Raw genomic sequence first — 23,298 nt, 5'->3', positions numbered from 1 at the left:
CGCCACCTAATTAGCCTACTAACTGCCACATAAAGTGGACACATTAATTCATTACTAATTACAATCCAAATATAAGTGTGAAATAGACCATTCTGCAGTAGTAGCCGATACTTTTACATTTGGCAAGCAGTCCTATATAATATGTTATGTCAATAATAGGTCCTAGCCTAGGCTAGTAAGGCTACTATACTGCAGTACCATCATGAGTATTTGTGGTCTGCTTGTATTTAAGTAGCTCGAGCCAGACAATCAGCCTACTTATTCCAACTCTGGTGTAAAGCTGGCGTTATGCAGCTGCAGATGGTGATGGATTTATGGGATCATATTCATGTCTCAGTCATGCCGGAAAGTAGAAGTATTGTATCTCCTCCTTTGCGTGTCTCTCCTCCATCCTGCTGAACTTTTCTCTTTTTTCTCCCCCCACCCTTCTCCTTTCTGCTCTCTCTGCTGTCTGAGAGAGAGAGAGAAGCCGAGCCGGGTTTAGGAGGAGCAGAGGAGGCTTTAGGAGGAGCAGAGGAAGCCTGGATCTCCTCAACAACAAACATACAAGTTGTCTAGCCTAGTGTTCACACAGAGAGATCGAGGCGTTTGATCGTGGTTGTATGGAGAAGATGTAAAACAACAAAGCGTTTTGTTTTATTGCTGAAGAGTTTTTTTTAAGCCTGGTGGCGGGTTTCTACACCAGAGAACTGAACCTGGTGGAATAAGATGGCGTTGACGCGGATTCGCGTGTGTCTGATCGCCGCGCTGCTGCTTCTGGGACTTTTCTCTCTGCAGCCGTCTTCAGGAGAGATACAGGGGGAGAGAGGAGAGGAGGAGGAGGAGGAGGAGGAGGAGAGGTCCTGTCAAGGTGCCTTCGATCTCTACTTTGTCCTGGACAAGTGAGTGTGTGCCCCCCCCCCATTATTATTTATGACTTTAAAGTGACTTTCTTCTACGTCGCCGCGCATTGCCATGCAACGCCTCAAGATGAACACAGGAACGCCTCGCCCCAAATCACGCTCGCCCCTGGTCATTGGTCAAAGATAGCCTACTACTATTCCTAAGCGTAACCTCAGTGAAACTATGCCTATAAAGTAAACCTAACCCTTATTCTTAACCTTAACCCTCTGTAAAACAAATACAAGAATTAGAATAACAAGAGCCTACAAGTCAGGACCGCTGGGGGCGAGCGGTCCGCGAAAATAAAATGGGGGGCGAGTGTGTTTCGGGGCGAGTCTTCTGTTTACCCTCAACCCCCAAAGATGCGTTGGAAACGCGGAGAGCGCGTTGCGACGCGTTTGTTTTGTCGCGTCGCTGTGTCGCTCACCGACAACAAGAACCGACCTTTCAAGCTGACTTTGATTTAATGAATATCCTACTTTATTTGCAAACAAACAAAAGCACAGGAAAGTATAGGCTACAGTTCAATACAAGGTCTGCTATGAGAGGATTTTAAACCCAAGAAAGCACTATGGTTTCCATTGGGGTCCTTTGTAGCAGGCTACTCAATTCATGACAACGTGTGAGCTTGAAAAGTCGGTTCTTGCTAGTGTCGCCTGTCGGCATTCGGCAAGCGACAACAACTGTCCTGCGACAGAGTAGCCATGCATTGAGCTCTCTCTCTCTCTCTCTCTCTCTCTCTCTCTCTCCATGTGTCCTAACTCCTAACACGCGTCCATTGGATGCTTTATTTGTATCAGTGTTTGTAGCCAGATGTTTGAAAGAAACTTTTGAAGCACAATAAAACGCATGAAGCGTTTTTCATCTATAGTGTGTAAACCTGTTTACTATTGTCATTCTACTAGACTCATTAGTCATTTATATAGAGGAGGTGGTGGGGGGGGTGTATGGGGGGGGAGAACAGAGCCTTTTCTTCCCCACGGGATGTGGATTAGTGGGCGGGGCGACGTCCAGGCAGGATGGATTGAGTTTCAGGCTGATGACGCCGGCCTGCGGACACAGCTGGAGCAGATGTAGACTAATGGTAGTCTCTCTACCTCTCTCTCTCTCTCTCCCCCCCCCCCGCACACAGTCTAGGTGTCTATTGTTATTACGGTAATAAGTGAGTTATTAGACAGGGGTGGAGAGAGAACTGTGGAAGTTCCCTGAAGAAGTAGGCTAGTGCAGTGGTTGTCATACTTTTTCATGTTTGTCAAGGACCCCCAAATTGATATGTATTTGGCCGCGGACCCCCGTCTGAAAAGGCTTTGTGCCAATGACCTCCAGAAGCAAAGATTTGTGTTAAAAATGTTGGCTTAAAAAAAATATTGCTCATATATATTCAAAGATTTGCACAAAATGTTCAAGATTTTTCAAAAATCTACAGCCAAAGTATAAAATATGGTTAAAGTGGTTAAAATGATTGTGATTTTTTTTTTGCTGTTAATGATATTTTAACTGTGGTGCCACTATATATGCCTATGAATTGAATACCAAGGCCCTCATTGGAAACAAGTCCGCAAGGACTTTTATGAACGGACCTGTTAGACAAAGTATTTTAAATGTAACTGTGCTGTTTTACATTTTTTGCCTAATAAAATATTCAATCTAAATCAATCAATCAAACACTATACTAACACATTTTGCTGGGGACCGCCTGGTACCCCCCAAGGACCCCTGGGGGTCCCCAGACCCCACTTGGAGAACCAATGGGTTAGTGACTACATTTCTTTACTTAAAAGGTGCAATATCACCATGTAGAAATGCTCAAGTAAAAGTCCTATTCATATTATTTTTCTTGAATAAAAAGTACAAATGTATATAGCCTCCTACTTAGAATAGACCTTCCAAACCATATTCATATGCAGAACGGCCTAATTCACAATCATATTATTGGATCAATGTGTCTAAATTGATGAACACAAGTGTGTTCAGTTTTCATGTCTCAGATGGTAAAGGTTGGGGCTGATTTTAATTAGTGTATGTGCTGCTAGATGCTGTAATAGACATCATAATCTATTAATTGTGATTATAATTAATTGTTAATATTTCTATTCATCTTTCATCGACATATAGCATTTAACGCTGAATATTCAGGTATAACCACAAAGCAATCCATGTACAGTATGTGATCCCTGCTGCCTCCACAGAGCGGAGCAGACATTATAATTGACATTTTTGTCATATCTGGGCTGAGAGGTGAGATTATACACAGGGACGCTGAACAGCCTGGCATGTCATAACATGTTAAGAGTACAGATACAGAGCAGTGTTTATGATCATAAGCAGCTGGACTGGACTCTGAAGCATATAGCATGTGTTCATCTATAGAAAACACACTTTAAATCTGGAACTTGGTTCAAAGGGGGTGTAAGTTATATATTTTCTGATAAAATAAGTGTTAAATAGCTCTATATTCTGATAGTAGGCCTAACTATTGCCATTTCCTCGACTGTTTGTTCAGTTACAACCAGTCCTTTAGTGAACAGAAAATATTTTTATCCATTCTAGAGAGAGACACAGGATACAGGATGAACAAGTGAAATTGGAAGTGATGAAACAAATACAAATGAGCAGACAAAATTAGAACGGGATCATTTATCTCTAGCTGTTCTCTCTCCTGACTGGATACACTTAGGATTGTTGACTGAACAAACACACTATAGCAGTGGTTCGCAAACCTTTTAGGTGTAGACCCAAAAGATACATTTGATGTCTCCCTGGGACGCAAACTGGTGAAAATAGCAGATGTGTAAGTTCACAACGTGTCACATCTCTTCTTAAAAGTGTTTTTTAAGTAATTTGTGGAATTATTTGTAATGAATCTAATCTATGACATTATTTTGAAAAATGTTAGCATTTTTATTTATTTATGAAAAAGTGTGATTTCTTATTTGAAAATGTAATCTTTTGAAATGAAAAATAGTTTTTTTTTACTCAAGCCTATTCAATTGGGTCCGTGACCCAAATATTGTTCCCGATCCTCTGCTCTATAGCGATGACTACAATCAGAATATAGAGCTTGAACCTTTTTCCCACATCACTTCCACCCCTTTAATTTGGGTCCATTTTTACACTCCTCAGAGTTACATTGACATAGAGGATTTGCCTGTGGCTGGCATGACATGCATGAGCAAACCCTCTGGTGTGCCACTGTTTATCTGTCTGTCTGGATGCCGTAGCAGCAGCAGGCCCTGCTCCCCACGTCTGTGTTTACTTGTGGGTCGTTTTTAGACCTCAAAGTGCCACGTAGGGTCCTAATCTAATCCCTACCATGTGATCCAATGTCAAGTAATGTGATGAGTCATTTGTAATTGTCAAAATACGAATCGTGTGTGTGTGTGTGTGTGTGTGTGTGTGTGTGTGTGTGTGTGTGTGTGTGTGTGTGTGTGTGTGTGTGTGTGTGTGTGTGTGTGTGTGTGTGTGTGTGTGTTACACTAATCAAAACACATGTCCACACACGTGTTTTTACTGCATGGCTCCTAGGGCCAAGCTGTCTAGAAGTGTGTGTGTTTTATTTATTTAGAAACTTCAGTTGGAGGATAAGCCCCTTGAGATGCATCTCGTTGTTGAGGGGACCGACTCGTGTGTGTGTGTGTCCACGGCTAATCACACAGACCACAGCAGTAAATTTCTCGTGCATGTTGACAGTTGGCCAAGGAAGTAAAACCCTGAATATTCTTCATATAATTAGTGATTTCTTATTAGTGTGTTAATATTTTTACTTTTTAAAATAATAATCATAATGTCAGATCCACTCGTCCCTCCATATTTGGCCAAGACTGTCATCATCCACATGTTGTATTCAACATGATGACATCAGAGATCCACAGGGAAGCCACGCCGTATCACACCCCGTCTTGTTTTTCTCTGCTAAAACAATAGTACAATTGCCAGGAAAAGACTAGTTGACCTCGGTCCCCCAGGGTTCTATAGCCTACTTTAAGAACCCTCCTTTTTCTCCTCTACACCACATCTGTTCGCCCCAACATAGCTGATCTACAAGCTCACATATCGGCTATGCCCCCCCCCCCCCAGAATAGGAACGCTAGGGTTCATGTGGTTAAGATGTGCCTCAAAAGGGCCAAGTGAACGGCTTCTATTTTTAAGTGTAGGTTGAGCTCCTGGTGTTTGGCCACGGCCACGGTGCCCATTCCAGACGTCTGTTTGCCAGGATGACGTCAACACATGCAGATGGGAGAGAGGTGGGTTCTGTGTCCAACAGACACAGGAGGGGAGACACTGACACCAACCGGCTCCCTGCATTCCATCACTCTGTCTGAGCCACACCAAATACCAGGCTGCATTTTTCCTGTATATCTGGTAGCCCACAAATAGAATAATAACCCTTTTTTATTTTTTGTCTGGGTGCTGCAGAGTAGGTGCAGGTATTAGTTTTTCTTCACTGACCCATAAGTAGCTTTGGGCATATGGCCAAGTGCAAAATACCAGTAACCAGAACGAACCAAGACTTTAATGATAGATGATAGCAGTGGTTCAGATCTGAAGTGGTCTAATCGAGATGGTGAGGACATCAGGAAGTCTAAGTCTGTAAAAAGAGAAGCAAGCATTGCTCTGCACGCCGTTTATAGTTGAATTGCAACATTACGTAATGTCTTATGTCGGATAAAAGCCACGAAACATAATTACACACCATCTATTCTAGAGGTCGCAGATTAGTGCTTTGTGTAGACAAAGAGACTTTTTTTTATTGCAATTGCGACAGTTGCTAACATCACAGCTGAGGTTCCTGTAAACAGAATGGATGGACTCCTCACAAACATTATTTATTTGTTTAGGAGAAGGACACTAGCTAAAGAGCTAAAAAGCTAACCTTTGTTGACCAGATTCCCACTAGGGGTTTACATCGGCTCCCTCCTTTTTTCCCTCTACACCAAATCTCTTTGCTGAACATGGTCGATCTACAAGCTCACAACACGTCGCGTTGCGACACTTGAGGATCTGCTATTTTCGCTGAAAGTTCATTCCAGAATAGGGATGTGCTTAAACAAGGACTACTCTAATCTAATAATAATAAGTATATCTAAGGATTATTCATGTATTGTCATATACAAAGATAATCCTTAATTAAAGCCTTGTAGCCTGCGAGAGAAATGCAAACCCTGACACTGTGGAGACATTGTTTCATAGTCAAAATGATTAACAGAGGACTGGGTGCAATAATCAACACCATGTTGTGACAGATTTTGCACAATTATAATCTTAGCCAGCTATCAGAGGTTTACTTATAATTGTCTCACTTGTAAACAATAGAGTGATGAATGATCTATGACACTATATGCATCCTTCCGGAGTCATTCTTGAACCCATTAAGACGGGAACGCATCTGTGACATTTTTAGATTTCTTTGGCTAATCAAAAATAGCAGATCTACAAGCTCATAGTGCGGCATCGAGGGCCGTGGTATGAGCTTGTAGATCTGCTATTTAAAAAAAATAATGACAATTTTTTGCAAATCTTTGAATATATATTTTTTTAAACGAACATTTGTATAGTATGTAAATAGTATGTAATGTATTACATACTTACAATACTTATTACATACTGTATATTGTATAGTATATACTATATATATATACTAGTATATACTGTATATACTACATACAGTATTGTATGTAATGTACATACAAATGCATAACATGCATTTGTAACTCCAATCTTGTTGAAAAAACGTATGTTGCTATAATCAGTGGTTCTCAAACTTTTTCATGTCAAGGACCCCCAAAATGATATGTATTTGGCCGCGCACCCCCATCTCAAAATATGTTGTTCTAGGGACCCCCAGAAGCAAAGATTTGAGTTACAAATGTTCACTTTAAAAATATATATATATTCAAATATTTTCTCAAATTTTCACGATTTTTTTTTTTGCAGATCTACAAGCTCATAGTGCGGCTATGAGCTTGTAGATCTGCTGTTTTTGAATAGCCAAAGAAATCTTAAAATGACACAGATGAGTTCCAGGATTGAATGGGTTAAAGTGTGCCATGCTATTTGTGACATGAGGAAACGAGCTGGTGAATGATCATGAAGGGTTAAATCAATTGGTGGGGGGGGGGGGCACAAAAGATGCATCATGAATCTAAAGGTCTGAAATCAGAGCAGACTTTCTCTTGTTTACGACCTCCTTCCTGCCCCCCCCCCCCCCTCTGTCCTGTCCCACCCCGCCCTCTGTGTCCCTCTGTTCTCTGATGTCATCAACATGCTTTAACAGCACACACACACACACACACACACACACACACACACACACACACACACACACACACACACACACACACACACACACACACACACACACACTGACACGCCCCCCCCCCCCCCTGCAGAGTGTTACTTCTGGGGTCCCTCTGTTGTGCATGTCACAGCCTTTACACTCCACGGGCCCCCAACCTGTTGTTAGGCTGGCCGAGCGCTGTGGGACCATCTGTTCCCCCTCCTCTCTCTCTCTCTCTCACACACACACACACACACACACACACACACACACACACACACACACACACACACACACACACACACACACACACACACACACACACACACACACACACACACACACGCCCACGTGTGCACAGAGGCATACAGGCCCAGCTGCCTGCTGCATGGTGTCTGCTGGAGGCAGCCTGCTGCATCTGTCCCCATCTAACCTCAGTCCTCTGCCCCGGTAGCAATTAGCCCCCATTAGCAGCCCCCCTGGGACCGGCCTTCATTAGTGAGACAGGCCCACTGTAATGTGATGTATGCAGCAGTGTGTTGGTGCAGGCTTTAACCAGGAGCTCTCACTGTAGCCAGGTCACTGCCCAGGCAGGTCCAGGGTAATGGAATGTGTCCCTGGTAGAGCCTGCTGCCTGGTATATGTGGGTTTGGCCGATATGTATATATCGGACATTATTCGTTTTTTGCTTTTATGACATCGTTATCTACGATTATGCAGCAAATGTTTCCCAAGTTTTTAACAGCTTTCCACCTGGCGTGGCTATTTTGAGTATGTCGTTATAGGCAAACGTTTAAAAAAAATGCTTAAGTGGTTAAATTAAATTAATTCTAGTTAAATGTTCTTACAAAGAAATCTAAGTTTTTACAAAATATTGATCAAATAATTAGCTATCAGCAATCGGTGGTCTACTAAAGGACTCTCCAAAATGGGGATCTTCATCCTACCCAAAAATCTGGCATCTGTGGGGCTGTAGTCTCTGGGCAGGTTGAGGAATGCTTCCTGTTCTAATAATTGACTATAAACAACCCCGCTGTCTTTGTTGTGAACTTCCTCCTGTGGTTGTGTCTGTAGGTGCTCACATAGTCTCTGTTTGGTGGGCATTGAGGTTCAAAAACATTGTGATTGTGTTTCTCCACATTTAATTTTTGACCTATTTTGTTTTCATTATATTCAAATGGCCTATTTATATTGTGTGTTGTGTTGTTGTTGTTTTTTGCTCTGTGTTAAGGTACGGTCACTCCGAACTTTGATTCTGCCTATGCGGCGGATTCTACCAATGCTTTTCAAAGGGAACGGAGCAGTTTGTTGCCAATTGTGGATTTCCACGAAAGAACGTTCCGTTCCCTTTGAAAAGCATTGGCAGAATCCACCTCACAGGCAGAATTAAAGTTCGGTGTGACCGCACCGGTAAGCCTTCTTTTCTCTCTCTCTTTCTTAATTTGTACTGAATTCAAATGTCCTCTTATAATGTGTTTCTTTTGCTTAAGGTTTTTGGTAAAGCACATTGTTGTTGAAATACACTTGCCTTGCCTGTCAGCTAGAGGTGTTCTGACGCAACAGCGACTTAAAAACTAAACATAACGCATAAATCACGTGATAGATTACATGCAGATCGGTGCATAGACTCGCCAATACCCGTTCCAGCATTTTAGGCTGTACTGGAGGTATTTCTGACACTATAAACAATCTACATAGCTTTGTTGTGAATTTCCTCCTGTGTCAGCGCTCACACTGTTTGGTGGGCATTGAGGCTCAACTACTATCAGCACAGAAATGCTTCATATACTGTTTTGTTTTTCTTAAGGTCCGGGAGTGTAAAAAACCACTGGATAGAGATCTACTCTTTCGTGGAGCAGCTGGCGGAGAAGTTTATCAGGTAAAACATACTCTATACTATCGCTGTCAGGCAGAAATCTTTTATCTCCATATTTCCCCCTTATAGCCCGTAGACTAGAAATGGCTTTGTCTGTAGCCCGGTTAAGTTTTTTTTTACGACTTTATCCAACTTTATTAGGCGGCCGCGGCTATCTTAATCAAACCAGATCTGAGGTTTAGTGTCTATAATGGACAGGCGGAGGGCCTTGCTTTATTGGAAGGGGAGATGCAACAGCAACAAGCTAAAGAAAAATGAAAGCAAAGAACGCAAAGCGTTTCTTTGACGAAATCCGCAAATGGCAACAAACTGCTGCGTTCTCATTGAAAAGCATTGGCAGAATCCGTCCTCATAGGTAGAATTCCAGTTCGGTGTGACTGCGCCCTAAGTGTGTCTGTGAGATGTATAAATATCTAAGCCAGGGGTCTTCAATAGAGGGTCCTCAGAGTTACTCCAGGGGGTCCGCCAAATCTTTGTGATAGGATATATTTTTTTTACATTAACCACTTGAACCCTAGCATCTCTGTTCTGAGGAACTTTAGCAGAAAATAGCTGATCTACAAGTGCACAACGCGCGTTGTGCGCTTGTAGATCAGCTATTTTCGGCAAAGGTAAAAAAGCTAATTAAGTACCAAGTATTGACGGTTGGTGGTTAAATGTCTGAAATGAACAGGTCCCTGCTTCGTCTCTCTCTCAGCTAGGGTCCTTGGGCTGAAAAAACGTTGAAGACCCCTGATCTAAGCAATGAAAAGTATTAACAAGAACTTGTGACTAAACTATAACTACATCGGATATAGAAGGTTTCTGACCAACGGCAATGGTATGTAAAAACATGACGTGGGTTCTGTTCCTCCATCTGTAATTGACATAAGACCTTTGTGTGTGTGTTCACCATTCAGCCCCATGCTGAGAATGTCCTTCATCGTCTTCTCCACGCGAGGAACCACCATCATGAAACTGACTGAGAACAAGTAGGACACTTCTCTTATCTGCTGCTTTATTGATGTGTTCCTAAACCTTATGCACCTTATGTATGTTATGATGATCTGATGCTATTTAACTGTCTCCTCCCACCGTATGTATATATTTCACACTGCTGCACATATCGATATCTGACCCGTTCTTCAGTTTCTTTCTTTCTCTATCTATCTGTTTCCAGTGGTGGAAAAAGTACCGTACTACTTTTTTTTTTATAAATGTACTTGCGTGAAAGTATAAATGTATTGGTATCAAAATGTACTTAAAGCACCACAAGTAGAAAGTACTCATTATGCAGAATGTCCCATTCACAAGTTTTCAAATGTTTAAAATGTCTAAAAATCTTTTGAAAATAGCAGATCTACAAGCTCAAAATGAGACGCATTGTGAGCTTGTAGATCTGCTATTTTCAAATGGCCGAAATGTATATAGGGCTGAAGTGGTTAATGTATGTTTTGTAATAATAATCTAAATCTGCAAAGTAACTAGTAACTAAAGCTTTCAAATAATTGTAGTGGAGTAAAAGTACAATATTTGCCTCTGACATGTAGAGTAGAAGTAAAGGTATTGAACATTGGAAGTAGGCCTACTCCAGTAAAGTAAAAGTACCTCACAACTTTACTTTAGTACAGTACTTGAGTAAATGTACTTAGTTACTTTACACAACTGAAATTCATCCTCAGTAGGCCTATCAGAGAGAATGTTTTGTATGGGTGAAGGGGTACTCAACTGAAAAACAATATTGTAGCTGGGGTACACAGTCAAATCCTCAGTGTTAAATGAACTCTGAGAGAGTACAAATGTAACCGAACGGACCCGTATAAGCATCCATTTAGTTAAATGTGTTCTAACTTTAGAGGTACAAATGGATCTTTAACATGGGATTTTACTGTGTATGTACTCACAAATGCTATTCTCTCAACAGTATTTAAAAAAAATATGTTTTCTGGGTTTAAGGTACCACAGGCCAATACAAAAAAAAGACTTGATGAAAGCGTCTTATCTGACGGTTTATCTGAATTGTCTGTAAATTCCAGCCTGGCATCTGGTGTGTGACCGAGTGGGTCAAAACAAAACGTGTCCGGCCTCGTTGTATTTATCTTGAAGTGAAATCCTATACCGGCGGGTTTTCAAAGTGTTTTCTCCACACAGACCCACATTTTCTAAAGGTTTTCTCTCCGCGACCCAGAACTGATCCTGCAGGCTTAATGTTTTAGGCTCCAGTCGTTAGTTCAGCCTTCCATAGTTTTGAAGAGATTGGAAGGCTTTGGTAGCATAACATTATGCTGCGTCACATGCAGATACTGACATTATATACTGTAGTCAGTGGTGGGAAAAGTACTTAATTCTTTTACTTAAGTAAAAGTATCAATACTGCGGAAGTACTCTGTGGAAGTACTCTGTCCGGAATTTAAAATTTACTTGAGTGAAAGTACAAGTATTGGTATCAAAATGTACTTAAAGTACCAAAAGTTGAGAGTGCTCATTATGCAGAATGTCCCGTTTCAAGTTTTCAAATGTATAAAAATCTTTTGAAAATAGCAGATCTACAAGCTCACAATGCGTCGCATCGCGAGCTTGTAGATCGGCTATTGTCAAATGGCCAAAATGCATATAGGGCTGAAGTGAAGTGTTCCGGAATTCCGGACTTTTACTTAACAGAGTATTTCTACATTGCAGTATTGATACTTTTACTTAAGTAAAATATCTGAGTACTTTTTCCACCACTGATACTATATAGTATTTGTTCCAGTGTATGAAACGGTACACTTCATTATGATGTCTGGCTCTCTGTAGCGCTCCTTCTGTTCTCCTTCAGTGTAACTGTATGTGTTCTCCTTCTGTTCTCCTTCAGTGTAACTGTATGTGTTCTCCTTCTGTTCTCCTTCAGTGTAACTGTATGTTGTTCTCCTCCCAGTGCGTCTCCTTCAACAGACTGTATGTTCTCCTCATCCTGACAGGGAGGCCATTACAGGAGGCCTGACGGCTCTGAGGAGAGTTGTTCCTGGAGGAGACACTTACATGAATTTAGGCTTGGAAATGGTAAGGCTATAAAGCGTGTGTGTGTGTGTACGTGTGTGTGTGTACGTGTGTGTGTGTGCGTGCGTGCGTGTGTGTGTGTGTGTGCGTGTGTGCGTGTGCGTGTGTGCGTGCGTGCGAGAAATGTGAATGTTCAAAGCATGAAAGCTAGCCTAGTCATTGTACCCATCATCATCCATGACTTATATTCGTGCAATGTTTGGAGACAATTGCACTACCGGTGTGCCGTGAGGCGAACAACACACTAATTAACGACGTATTGTAGTATAAGATTTGTGGCTTTTCTGAAAGTGTCAAAGTTCCTTTTTTTTGGGGCGGCAGTGGCTCAGGGGTAGAGTGGCCGGGTAGAGTGAACTGGAAACCGTAAGGTTCCCAGTTTGATCCCGGGCTGGGGGGCTCCCCCAGAGTTAGTGTTGAAGTGTCCTTGAGCAAGACGCTGAACCCCTAATTGCTCCCGATGAGCAGGTTGGTGCCTTGCATGGTTTCCTCTGCCATTGGTGTATGAATGTGTGTGTGAATGGGTGAATGTAATGCACAATCTATGTAAAGCGCTCTATGTAAAAGCGCTATACAAATGCACCATTTACCATTTTCACCATCACTGTGCAGGTGTTGCTTATGAGAAAAATACATGTTCTTCTTTTCTTTTTCTTTTACATTTTTATCCCACGATTTTGTAACCCCATTTTTTACACCCAGTGCCAATTGTCTATGTAATCCTGGGCACTACACTCCCTCTGCCAACCTAGGGAGGCCAGGGCCGAGCTCATGCCTCCTTCAATGCATGAGAGCCAACTGACCTTCTTGTCACCTGACAGGGGGGAGTTTCCCTGGTTGGACGTAGCGCGTGGAAGGAACACGTTATTCCAACCAGTTCCCTTCCCCTCCATCAGGCGCCTCGGCTGGCCAGGGGGAGGCAGTAAAGAGACCAGGATTACTGCATGTTTTTGTGAGGGTATCTACCCTAGGAGACACGGGGAGAACATGCAAACTCCACACAGAAAGGCCCTTTCGCCAACCCCACCTAGGGTATGGGCACTGATGACGCGGAGGAGAGAACACGCCCCCCAGTGCCCAAAAATACATGTTCTTAAAATACGCATGACAGCAATTGAACCAGTTTCCTGCACAATACACAAATACATATTAGATTTCACTTCTTCCTTTTTATCACATGGGCTGGGGAAGTCTTGTCATATGATTTGTGCTTATAGTCAGAAAGTGAAAGTGTTTTGCCAAGTTCCCTTTCTTGGCATTATCCCGTTAAGACTGGGAACGCACCTGTGTCACTTTCGATTTCTTTGGCTATTCAAAAATAGCAGATCTTCAAGCTCCTCTGTGTCACGCTACGAGCTTGTAGATTTGCTATTTTTGAAAAACCATGACAATTTGTGCAAATCTTTGAATATATATATTTTTTAAAGTGAACATTTGTAACTCAAATCTTTGCTTCTGGGGGATTCTACAAATGTCTTCTAAATCCTAACAGTTTTTTGAAAAAAAATATGTTGCTATAATACCAGTGGTTCTCAAACTTTTTCATGTTAAGGACCCTCAAAATGATATGTATTTGGTCGCGGACCCCCATCTCAAAATATGTTGTTCCAAGGACCCCCAGAAGCAAAGATTTGAGTAAAAAAATCACTTTAAAAATATATATTATATTCAAAGATTTGCACAAATTCTTCAAGATTTTTCAAAAAAAATGCAGATCTACAAGCTCATAGGTCATGAGCTTGTAGATCTACTATTTTTTTTATTGCGCAAATAAATCTTAAAATGACGGATGCGTTCCCGGTCTTAATGGGTTAATTGTCTCCGCCAGGCCGAAAGGCATGGCGAGAGAGTATGTTTTACCCCCTGTCCGTCCGTCCGTCCGTCCGTCCGTGTGTCCGTGTGTCTGTGTGTCCGTGTGTCCATCTGTCTGCGAGCGGCTAATCTCCAAAACCGTTGGCCCGGTCACTGCAAAACTGTGCACACACACTCCCTGGATGCCAATTCAGAACCTCTGCCCCAAATATTTTACATGGCCCTGTTATAGCACCACCAGGAGGCCAATTTGTGCAAAATCAATTTTTTGATATTACTCCTACAGATGTTATCCAATCATCACGCAAATCAGTACACAGTATCTCTATAGTCATGTGATCAATACGGATCTGTCTGATTTTCCATATTCCATCCTGATTGGCTAAGGTTGGCTTCCAAAGTTTGCAGGATTGGTCCATTTTGAACTAAATGCCTCAAATCATGAACGCAGCTTGCGATTTCCGTGAAATTTCACACGCACATTCACACTAGGCCGAGGAAGAAATGCCACTTGGACATTTTCAAATCAGCCTCATGGTGGTGCTATAAAAGGCCAAATTGCGTTTTTAACTGTAACCTGCACCGATCTGCGTGAAACTTTGCACGCATACTCCCTAGAGGCCAAGGAAAAACATCTGCCCTGCATTTTTCACATTAGCCTTTTATAGCGCCACCAGGAGGCTGACTTATGTAAAACACAAATTTTGAGATTAAGCTTTCAGATTTTATCCAAATTTCACGCAAATCTGTACACATGATCTCTATAGTCATGTGATCAAGATGGATCTGTTTGTTTTCCATCCTGATTGGCTAATATTGACATCTAAGGTTTGCAGGAGTGGCCCGTTTTGAACAAAATGCCGCAAATCATGAACGCAGCGTCCGATTGCGGTGGAACTTTGCACGTACATTCGCACTACGTTGAAGAACAAACGCCACCCTTTTAACATTGCCCTATTATAGCGCCACCAGGAGGCCGATTTTTCTTTTTTATATTACTCCTACAAATTTTGTCCAAACATCATGCAAATCAGTACACATTATCTCTATAGTCAAGTGATCAAGATGGTTCCGTCCAATTTTTTATATTCCATCCTGATTGGCAAATTCTGAACATTGCTGGCCCACAATAACCTACCTGACCTGGCGGAGACCTGTGATCCGAGGAGCACTTTTTCTAGTTATATATCTTTTGCCTCATTGTCTGTTCCCAAAGTCATTGTAGTGCTGTCTGGTCTCATCAGCTGTGGTTGTAAAGGAGTAGTAGTCTAGTAGACTAACACACCTGGACCACGTATTAGCCTCAGGGTTCATTCCTGTGTTTCATTCACGCTCCATCGCTCCCGTGATATGATCACGTCTACAAAATGTTAAAAGCCAACATGTTTGGACCAGAACTGGTCTTCATCAGGGCAAGTATGATCATTTGTGGGACTTTTTAATATACTGATGACAGCACACAATCCTGTTTCTGTTTCATATACAAACCAAATTGTGGCCACTTGGTTTTAAAATTCAGGATTATGAAAGAAAGAGGGAAGGTTTATCAATGATCAAATTGATTGGACGGGGTTCACATTCAAACCAGCAAACCTGAGCGTGACTGGATGGTGGACCATATGAACGGATGTTTTTGTCTGCCATTAAAATAAATGAATAACATAGCTTGCGTTTGATTTCCTAAAGAATGTGAATAGAAAGGCAGTTGTGTGGAGTGTGGGGGCCCCTGAGACAGTCTTAGGCCCAGGGGTCCATGGACTTAGGATCCAGCCCTGCATATATTAAGGCTTCAGCCTATTCAATAAATGTCCTAATTAAGCTGTTTGTGGTAGCCTGGCTCCAGCCCCTGAGATCGCTAGCCTCGCATTCAGGGTCTGGTGCCTCTGTAGAAGGCAGGCTTTTCTCGGTTGAAAATCTAAACGACGGCCCTGCCCGATCAGGATAAGCCAGAATGAACCAATCGCCAAATCGAGTCCAACTTTGGCCACGCCCCCATCTCACAAATCCATGCACTGAGAGGGCTTTCAGACTGAATGATGGAGTGAAACCAAATGAACATTCAGGCTGAGTGTCAGGCTAAGTTTGTGGTACCGTTTGAAATCATGCTTGGCTCGCTATGTTTGCTTATAGCGAGCCAAGCATGATTTCAGAGAGTAATGACGCTAGGGTTAACTCTTAAAAGTGTCAAAATGGACCCATCACGGGGGTCCCTGGACCTTGCTGTGTACAGTACAGGGTCTTCATCACTCTTAATACCCTCTTTTTTGTAATTTCAGGCTAATATGCAGATTTATCAGGAGAACTCTGGTAAGCACAAATGTGATTTTTCAATTTTCACTGCACTTTTGTTTTGTTTCCAGCTGTTTGTCAGATAATGTTAAGTGTGTGTGTGTGTGTGTGTGTGTGTGTGTATGTGCGCTCTAAAGGGACGGCCAGCGTCATCATCGCTCTGACCGACGGCGAGCTGAACGAGTGGCAGTTTGACACGGCTCAACGAGAGGTATTGTAGGATGCGTTACAGTCACTTAGGATGCGTTACAGTCACTTGACAAATTTAATGTGATTTTTATGTATACTACTAATAAAAACAAAATACATCCATGAAGCTTGTAAAACTGTATAGATTTTTTTTAAATATATTGACTATTGTTGTCTATAGCACCTAAAGTGCTGTAGTCGAAGTGTCCTTGAGCAAGACACCTAACCATTAACTGCCCCCGATGAGCAGTGAGCAGGTTGGTGCCTTGCATGGTTTCCTCTGCTGTCGGTGTGTGTAAATGAGTGAATGATGTGAAATACATTGTAAAGCACTTTGAGGGGTCAGAAGGCCTCAACACTATTATAAATGCAGTCTATTAACCATTCACCCTTTACTTTTCTTTTGTCGAGCTATGTATTTGTGGTGTGATCAGGCTCAAACTGTGTCAGGCTCATTCAAGTTGCAATTCACCCACACAAAGTGAGAGTTGGTTGGACCTACTGCAGTGTATTTGTAAAAAGAGGGAACAGTGTTTATACTGTATGGGTGTTGTACCAAACAGCGTGTGATTAAAGGTTTTGTCTGTGTCTCTCTCTGTACTTGCAGGCTGAGAGGGCCAGGTCTTTGGGAGCCATTGTGTACTGCGTGGGTGTCAAAGAATTCAACCAGACACAGGTAGGGTTTCAGACATTTGATAAACCAGGGGTGGGGCAACCCAGTTGAGCCCAATATCATTAAAGGTCTTTTCCAAAGCTGCTGTGATCACCCAATGCCAGACAGACAGTGAAAACCACCATCGCTTTATTAATGGCCGGTAATTGGAATAATACAAGTATAGAATAAGTCAATAATTTAGCAATACAACCTAACAAAGAATGAGTCAATAACTTATGATAAATTCTGACTATCTGTAAGGGGAAAATGTTATGCACATCAAACAAGAATGTAACAATATTTTTGGGGACTTTTAATATACTGATGATGTCACACAATCCTGTTTCATATGCAACCGAAATTGTGGCCACTTGGTTTTAAAATTCTGGATTGTGAAAGAAAGAGGGAAGGTTTATCAATGATCAATGATTTTTTAATTGACAATTATGAAGAATAAATATATTGCACTGCTACTCTGTAAAAAAAAGCAGGGGTGGGCTACCTTTTCGGGACCATTAAAGGAGTAGTTCACCCAAAAAATTACTTATTTTCTGTCAATTACACACCCCATGAAGCATTGAATTCATGGAGATTTTTTTGTTTTTATCGCATTCCATTTATTTGATGACCGGTGGTCTCTCCGGTAAGAGACTCAAAGAGTCTCTTTTGAGTCTCTTACCAGAGACATTAGCATCTTTCCGCCGGTCATCAAATTAATGCCTTAGGAATGCGACAAAAACAAAAACATCTCCATGAATTCAATGTGTAATTGATAGGAAATAAGTAATTATTTGGGTGAACTACTCCTTTAACATCACCCAGTTGATCTTCAAGACATGGCATTTAAATCACCACTAAGGATGTGACTGTGTATTGTGTGTGTGTGTTTCCCAGCTGGCTACCATAGCAGACACAGTGGAACACGTGTTCCCAGTATGGGGAGGATTCCAGTCCCTCACAGGAGTCATCGACTCGGTATAAAACATATAACACTCACAAAAAACACACACACACACACACACACACACACACACACACACACACACACACACACACACACACACACACACACACACACACACACACACATACACACACACATGTAATATTGGTCTCATACTGACTCTTGACTATTTTCTCAGATTATCAAGAAGTCCTGCATTGAGATCCTGGCAGCAGAACCGTCCAGTGTGTGTGCTGGAGGTAAGTGTTTCATTACGCTTTAATGTATTATCCTGGGTTTAAGTTATACTTGTCTTGTATATCGTTAACCAAAACCAAATCAAAATCAATAAAATATCATACTGACCATGATACTGACCATGATACTGACCATGATACTGACCATGATACTGAGCAATGACCAATTATATGAACATAGGTTGAAAATGGGTGAAGGATGATGAACATCATTTTGGATTTCAAAGCAGATTTCAAGCTTGTTGGTGTGTGTGTGTGTGTGTGTGTGTGTGTGTGTGTGTGTGTGGGGGTGGGTGGGTGGGTGCTACTTTTGCATGCAAACGTTCCAGGAAGAGAAAGTGTCTATTCCGTTTTTGCTCAGAGACACAGAGAAACTAGACACAAATGGTACCATTTTATGGTGTGCATTAGTGAGGACTGATATATGAGGATAAGGTTTCAAACCTGGCGTCCCTATTTTGGTGCATGTGAAATAGCTGAGTTAAAAAAAGAAAAGTGAGCTTTGCTTGTATATTTCTAAAGTGTGAACTAGGTGATTAATAAAGGGTTTAAGACGGGCAAACGCCAGTGATGTGATTATGTCAGACGACAGACAGACAGACAGACAGACAGACAGACATGTAAAAGGCATCTGGATGGAACGTGAGGTCGTCTGAATTCACACGGAAGGAAGCTGATGGCCACGGAGTGACAGTGAGCGTATTGTCACTCATATGGCCAAAGGGACATTAGCATAGCTGCCTCAGCCAGCGTGTGTGTGTGTGTGTGTGTGTGTGTGTGTGTGTGTCTGTGGGGGGGGCAGAACATTGGTCAGTGGAATTAGCCATGAATCTTTAAGCATGGCTGCATCTCTTGGCCTAGTTTGCCACATCCTATATGCTAAACAGCCATTCTAGCCCTGTTGAACCCCACCCTCCCTCTCTCTCTCTCTCTCTCTCTCTCTCTCTCTCTCTCTGAGTGCCACCTCTCGCCCTTGGACCGTGGAGAGAGAGAGAGAGAGAGAGAGAGAGAACCGCTATGACGTTGTTGTTTTTTATGTACAGGCAGCAGGATGAATGAGGTCTGACATGACCTTATTAGGACTCACTTAAGAGAGTGCTTTCTGGAGCTGCTACTACAGCAACCATCATAATGTGCTTCTATAATGTGATTCCAGGGTAGGAGAGAGAGAAGGGGGAGGAGGAGGAGGAAGGGGGGGTTGGGGGGTGGAGCTTATTAAGAAGAGATAAGAGCAGAGGCATAATTTCATTAAAAACTGGAGGGGCGCAATGCTGGGTTGAAAATGGTTAATGAATGTATGGTTGCAGACAAGTATGAAATCAGAATAATCTGGGGGGGGGGGGGAATAAAACAAAGTTGGAGGAAATATGCATAAAAGAACATAATTTGATAATGTAGACTTTATTAATCCTGTGGGGGAAATTTAATTAACTGCTCAGGTGGTCAAATTGAGCCCCCCCCCCCCCCCCCCCCAGCACAGGAAGTGTCTTGCTTAAGGACAACTCTACACATACAGTAGCCGGGGCTAGGAGTCAAACCTGGGACAATCAGTTTCCCATGATGCAGCCTCTCTACCCATTCAGCTACAATATGGCCTGAGGTTGAATGCCAATGCTAGTATAGGGGACCCCGGGACCCCAAATGACGGCCCTTGATAAGCAGTGTTGATTTCGTCGACTAAAACTATGACGAAAAATGTTGGTCGACTACCTTTTTACACTGACAAAAACTAAATAAAAACTAAATAAAAACTAAACCATGATGACTAAAACTAAGAAAATATATTGACAATTTTGTCAACAGAACAAATAAAAACTAGACTAAAATGTTAGTGAGGGATCTAGTGGAGAAGAGATCCAGTAGAACTAAAAGACAAGTAATTTTATGTTTGGTTGCGCTTGGGTGTTGCGCTCTGAAAATAGCAGATCTACAAGCTCACAACGGCGCGCAGCGCGACGTGTTGTGAGCTTGTAGATCGGCTATTTTCAGCATGCAACCAAGTGTAAAATCAGCCATTACGACGCCATGAAGGCGCCGCCAAAATACATTTTAGTCGACTAAATCAACTGTAGATTTACTAAAACTAGACTAACAGTAAAACATTTCAGATGACTAAAATATGACTAAAACTAAATAGAATTTTATTCAAAAGACTATGACTAAAACTGAATAAATATTTGCTGTCAAGATCAACACTGTCGATAAGAGAAAGTAGCTCGGAACATAAACAGATGCTTGAACCAGCCAGCGAGACAGGGAGCGATAAATAACAGTGATATGGCCCGGTTTATAATTATGGCCACGGTCTGGAGTCTCTCAGACCTTCAGTTTGGTCAAGCATGTCCTCCAACAGCTTCATTTATTATTGGATTGATGAGCGGCCTAATGGTCAGTGAACTAAAGAAACCCAAGGACCCGCAATTTCCGCAAGGGCCCGATTATGGCCTAATTAATGAGGGGCCTGAGAGACGGTGAAGGTGACGTGCTGAACACACATCGATCACACAGCAATCAGTGTCCTTGGCCCCATTATAGAACATCAACTACTTAAAGGGATAGTTCACCCCAAAAAAATACTTTCTTTCTATCGATCAGTCACTCCATGGAGACTTGAATTCATGGATATTTTTTGTTTTTTGTCTCATTCCTAAGACAATAATTTGATGACCAGCGGACCGGTAGGCAGCGGTTCCGGTAGGAGACACAAAGGAGACTCTTTGTGTCTCCTACCGGAACCGCTGACCGCTGGTCATCAAAAATAATCAACAAAAAAATATCCATGAATTCAAGTCTCCATGGGGTGACTAATCCATAGAAAAAAAAGCCACCTTTTTGTCCTTTGTCGTACAATTGTGTCGCGTGGCTAAAATGGGCGATCTACAAGCTGGACGCGTTGTGAGGTTGTAGATCTGCTATTTTCACAATTTTTTATTTTATTTCTAAAAATGTGTGAAAGATTTCACCTTTAATGACACGCCCAGAATAGGGACGCCAGGTTGAAGGTGGATAGCAGCTCAACTGTTTAGAAGGGCATTTGATTGAATCATACTACACACATTACATTGTATGTCATTATAATAAGCTCTTAAAGTAGTAGCTCGTCCAAAAAAATTACTTATTTTCTACGCACCACACACCACACTCCTAAGCCAATCAAATTATTGGCTCAGGAATGCGACAAAAACTAACAAATCTCCATGAATTCAATGCTTCATGGGGGGTGTAATTGATAGAAAACAAGTCATTTCTTTTGGGTGAGCTACTCCTTTAAAGCTGCAATACAGAACTGATGAATCAATTTTTATTTGAACCAAGCTCATAGCGCAGCACTCGGTGCCACGCCATGAGCTTGTAGATCTGCTATTTTTGAATAGCCAATAAAATAATGCCTATAGCTCAAATCTAAAATGACACAGATGTGTTCCCAGATTGAATGGGGTTAGGGTTAAGGGTGTGTGTGTGTGTGTGTGTGTGTGTGTGTGTGTGTGTGTGTGTGTGTGTGTGTGTGTGTGTGTGTGTGTGTGTGTGTGTGTGTGTGTGTGTGTGTGTGTGTGTGTGTGTGTGTGTGTGTGTGTGTGTGTGTGTGTGTGTGTGTGTGTGTGTGTGTGTGTGTATTTGTGTGTATTTGGTTACGCTATGATCTCTGCAGCTGAGAGAGAACTTATGAGTTGTTGGATCTTACTGTGTATGGAGAAGGTTAAGTGACATATTTGCATAGTTACAGACAGTCTGCATAAATGTGACAGTCGCTTCAGGAGCAAACATGGTCTGTTTCTCTCTCTCGCTCGCTCTCGCTCACTCTCTCTCTCTCGCTCTCGCTCTCTCTCTCTTTCCCCACAATGTGGTTACACATACTGCTTACATCAATCGAAATGGCTCACACACACACACACACACACACACACACACACACACACACACACACACACACACACACACACACACACACACACACACACACACACACACACACACACACACACACGTCCCTCACACGTCCCTCACACTGATGTGAAGTGACCAGACGACCGGGCTGCCAGCAAACAGGCCATCAGACTGGACAGTGAATGCTGTGCGGGCGTCCCTATCGGACATGACAGCACTTATTACCACACACACACACACACACACACACACACACACACACACACACACACACACACACACACACACACACACACACACACACACACACACAGCAAGTGGGCAAGTGGTGAAAGTGGGGCCTTATATCTAGTATGACAGCAGAGATTGCTGCTTTCATTAACGTCTGCCCCTTCCCCTGCCCCCCCCCCCCCCCCCCCCCCCCCTCCGTCACTGTCCCATCACACTAATGTGATTGAAGAGGCTGAGTTCGGACAGGGCAAGCCCCCCCCCCCCCAACCCAACCTCCAAGCCCCCACCCTTGCAAACGGACGGGCATGCCCGTGTAAACTTCCCTATCCAAACCTTGTATCTCCATATATCAACATTTTAGTTTGTTTTTGTAAATTAAAGGCATACTTCACGTGTATAAGTGTAACTGTAGTGAAAATACAAAACGTGTCGTAATGCAACAACACGCTGTGCAGCTTATATTTGCTAGTTTTGAAAAATGATGAAAGTGAAATTGGTTAAAAGTGTATCTGTGTTTTATAAATGTAACCGACTAAATAATAACCACATTGGATTCATTGGAACACATGATTCTTTCTTTTTCTTCTCTTTTTTTCAAACGGTTTTGGACAAGGTTTCCAGCGACACATTGCTGATTTCGTCAAGCTATGATGACTAAAACTATGACTAAATATGCTGCAAATGTCGTCAACAAATAAAAACTAGACTGAAATGTTAGTGAGGGATCTAGTGGAGAAGAGATCCAGTAGAACTAAAAAGCAAGTCTCTGGTTGTGCTCTGAAAACACAGCATGCAACCAAGTGTAAAATCAGCCATTATGACGCCATCAAGGCACCGACAAAATACATTTTAGTCGACTAAATCAACTGTAGATTTAGTCGACTATGACTAAAAATAAATGGAATTTGATTGAAAAGACTATGACTAAAACTAAATAAAAATGTGTTGTCAAAATGGACACTGCAGCAACAACATCCACACATTTAG

The 23,298-nt window shown here is 42.2% G+C and overlaps 1 protein-coding gene across 1 annotated transcript in view; it reads left to right on the top strand.

Moving 5' to 3' along the window:
• The first annotated feature begins 459 nt into the window (after positions 1–459).
• The window catches only part of antxr1d (ANTXR cell adhesion molecule 1d), a 63,960-nt gene continuing 41,121 nt past the window's right edge, over positions 460–23,298 (top strand). Inside the window, 9 exon segments of the mRNA XM_080449978.1 lie at positions 460–881; positions 8,967–9,038; positions 9,935–10,006; positions 11,975–12,056; positions 16,139–16,169; positions 16,289–16,362; positions 16,948–17,016; positions 17,890–17,970; positions 18,138–18,198. Coding sequence (XP_080306104.1) covers positions 709–881; positions 8,967–9,038; positions 9,935–10,006; positions 11,975–12,056; positions 16,139–16,169; positions 16,289–16,362; positions 16,948–17,016; positions 17,890–17,970; positions 18,138–18,198 — 715 coding nt within the window. The 5' untranslated portion in view covers positions 460–708.

Source organism: Gymnoscopelus braueri (genome assembly GCF_963280865.1).
Source record: "Gymnoscopelus braueri genome assembly, chromosome: 14".
NCBI lineage: Eukaryota > Metazoa > Chordata > Actinopteri > Myctophiformes > Myctophidae > Gymnoscopelus > Gymnoscopelus braueri.
The sequence above is the reverse complement of the archived record's forward strand: the minus strand, read 5'-3'. Positions and strand labels throughout refer to the sequence as shown.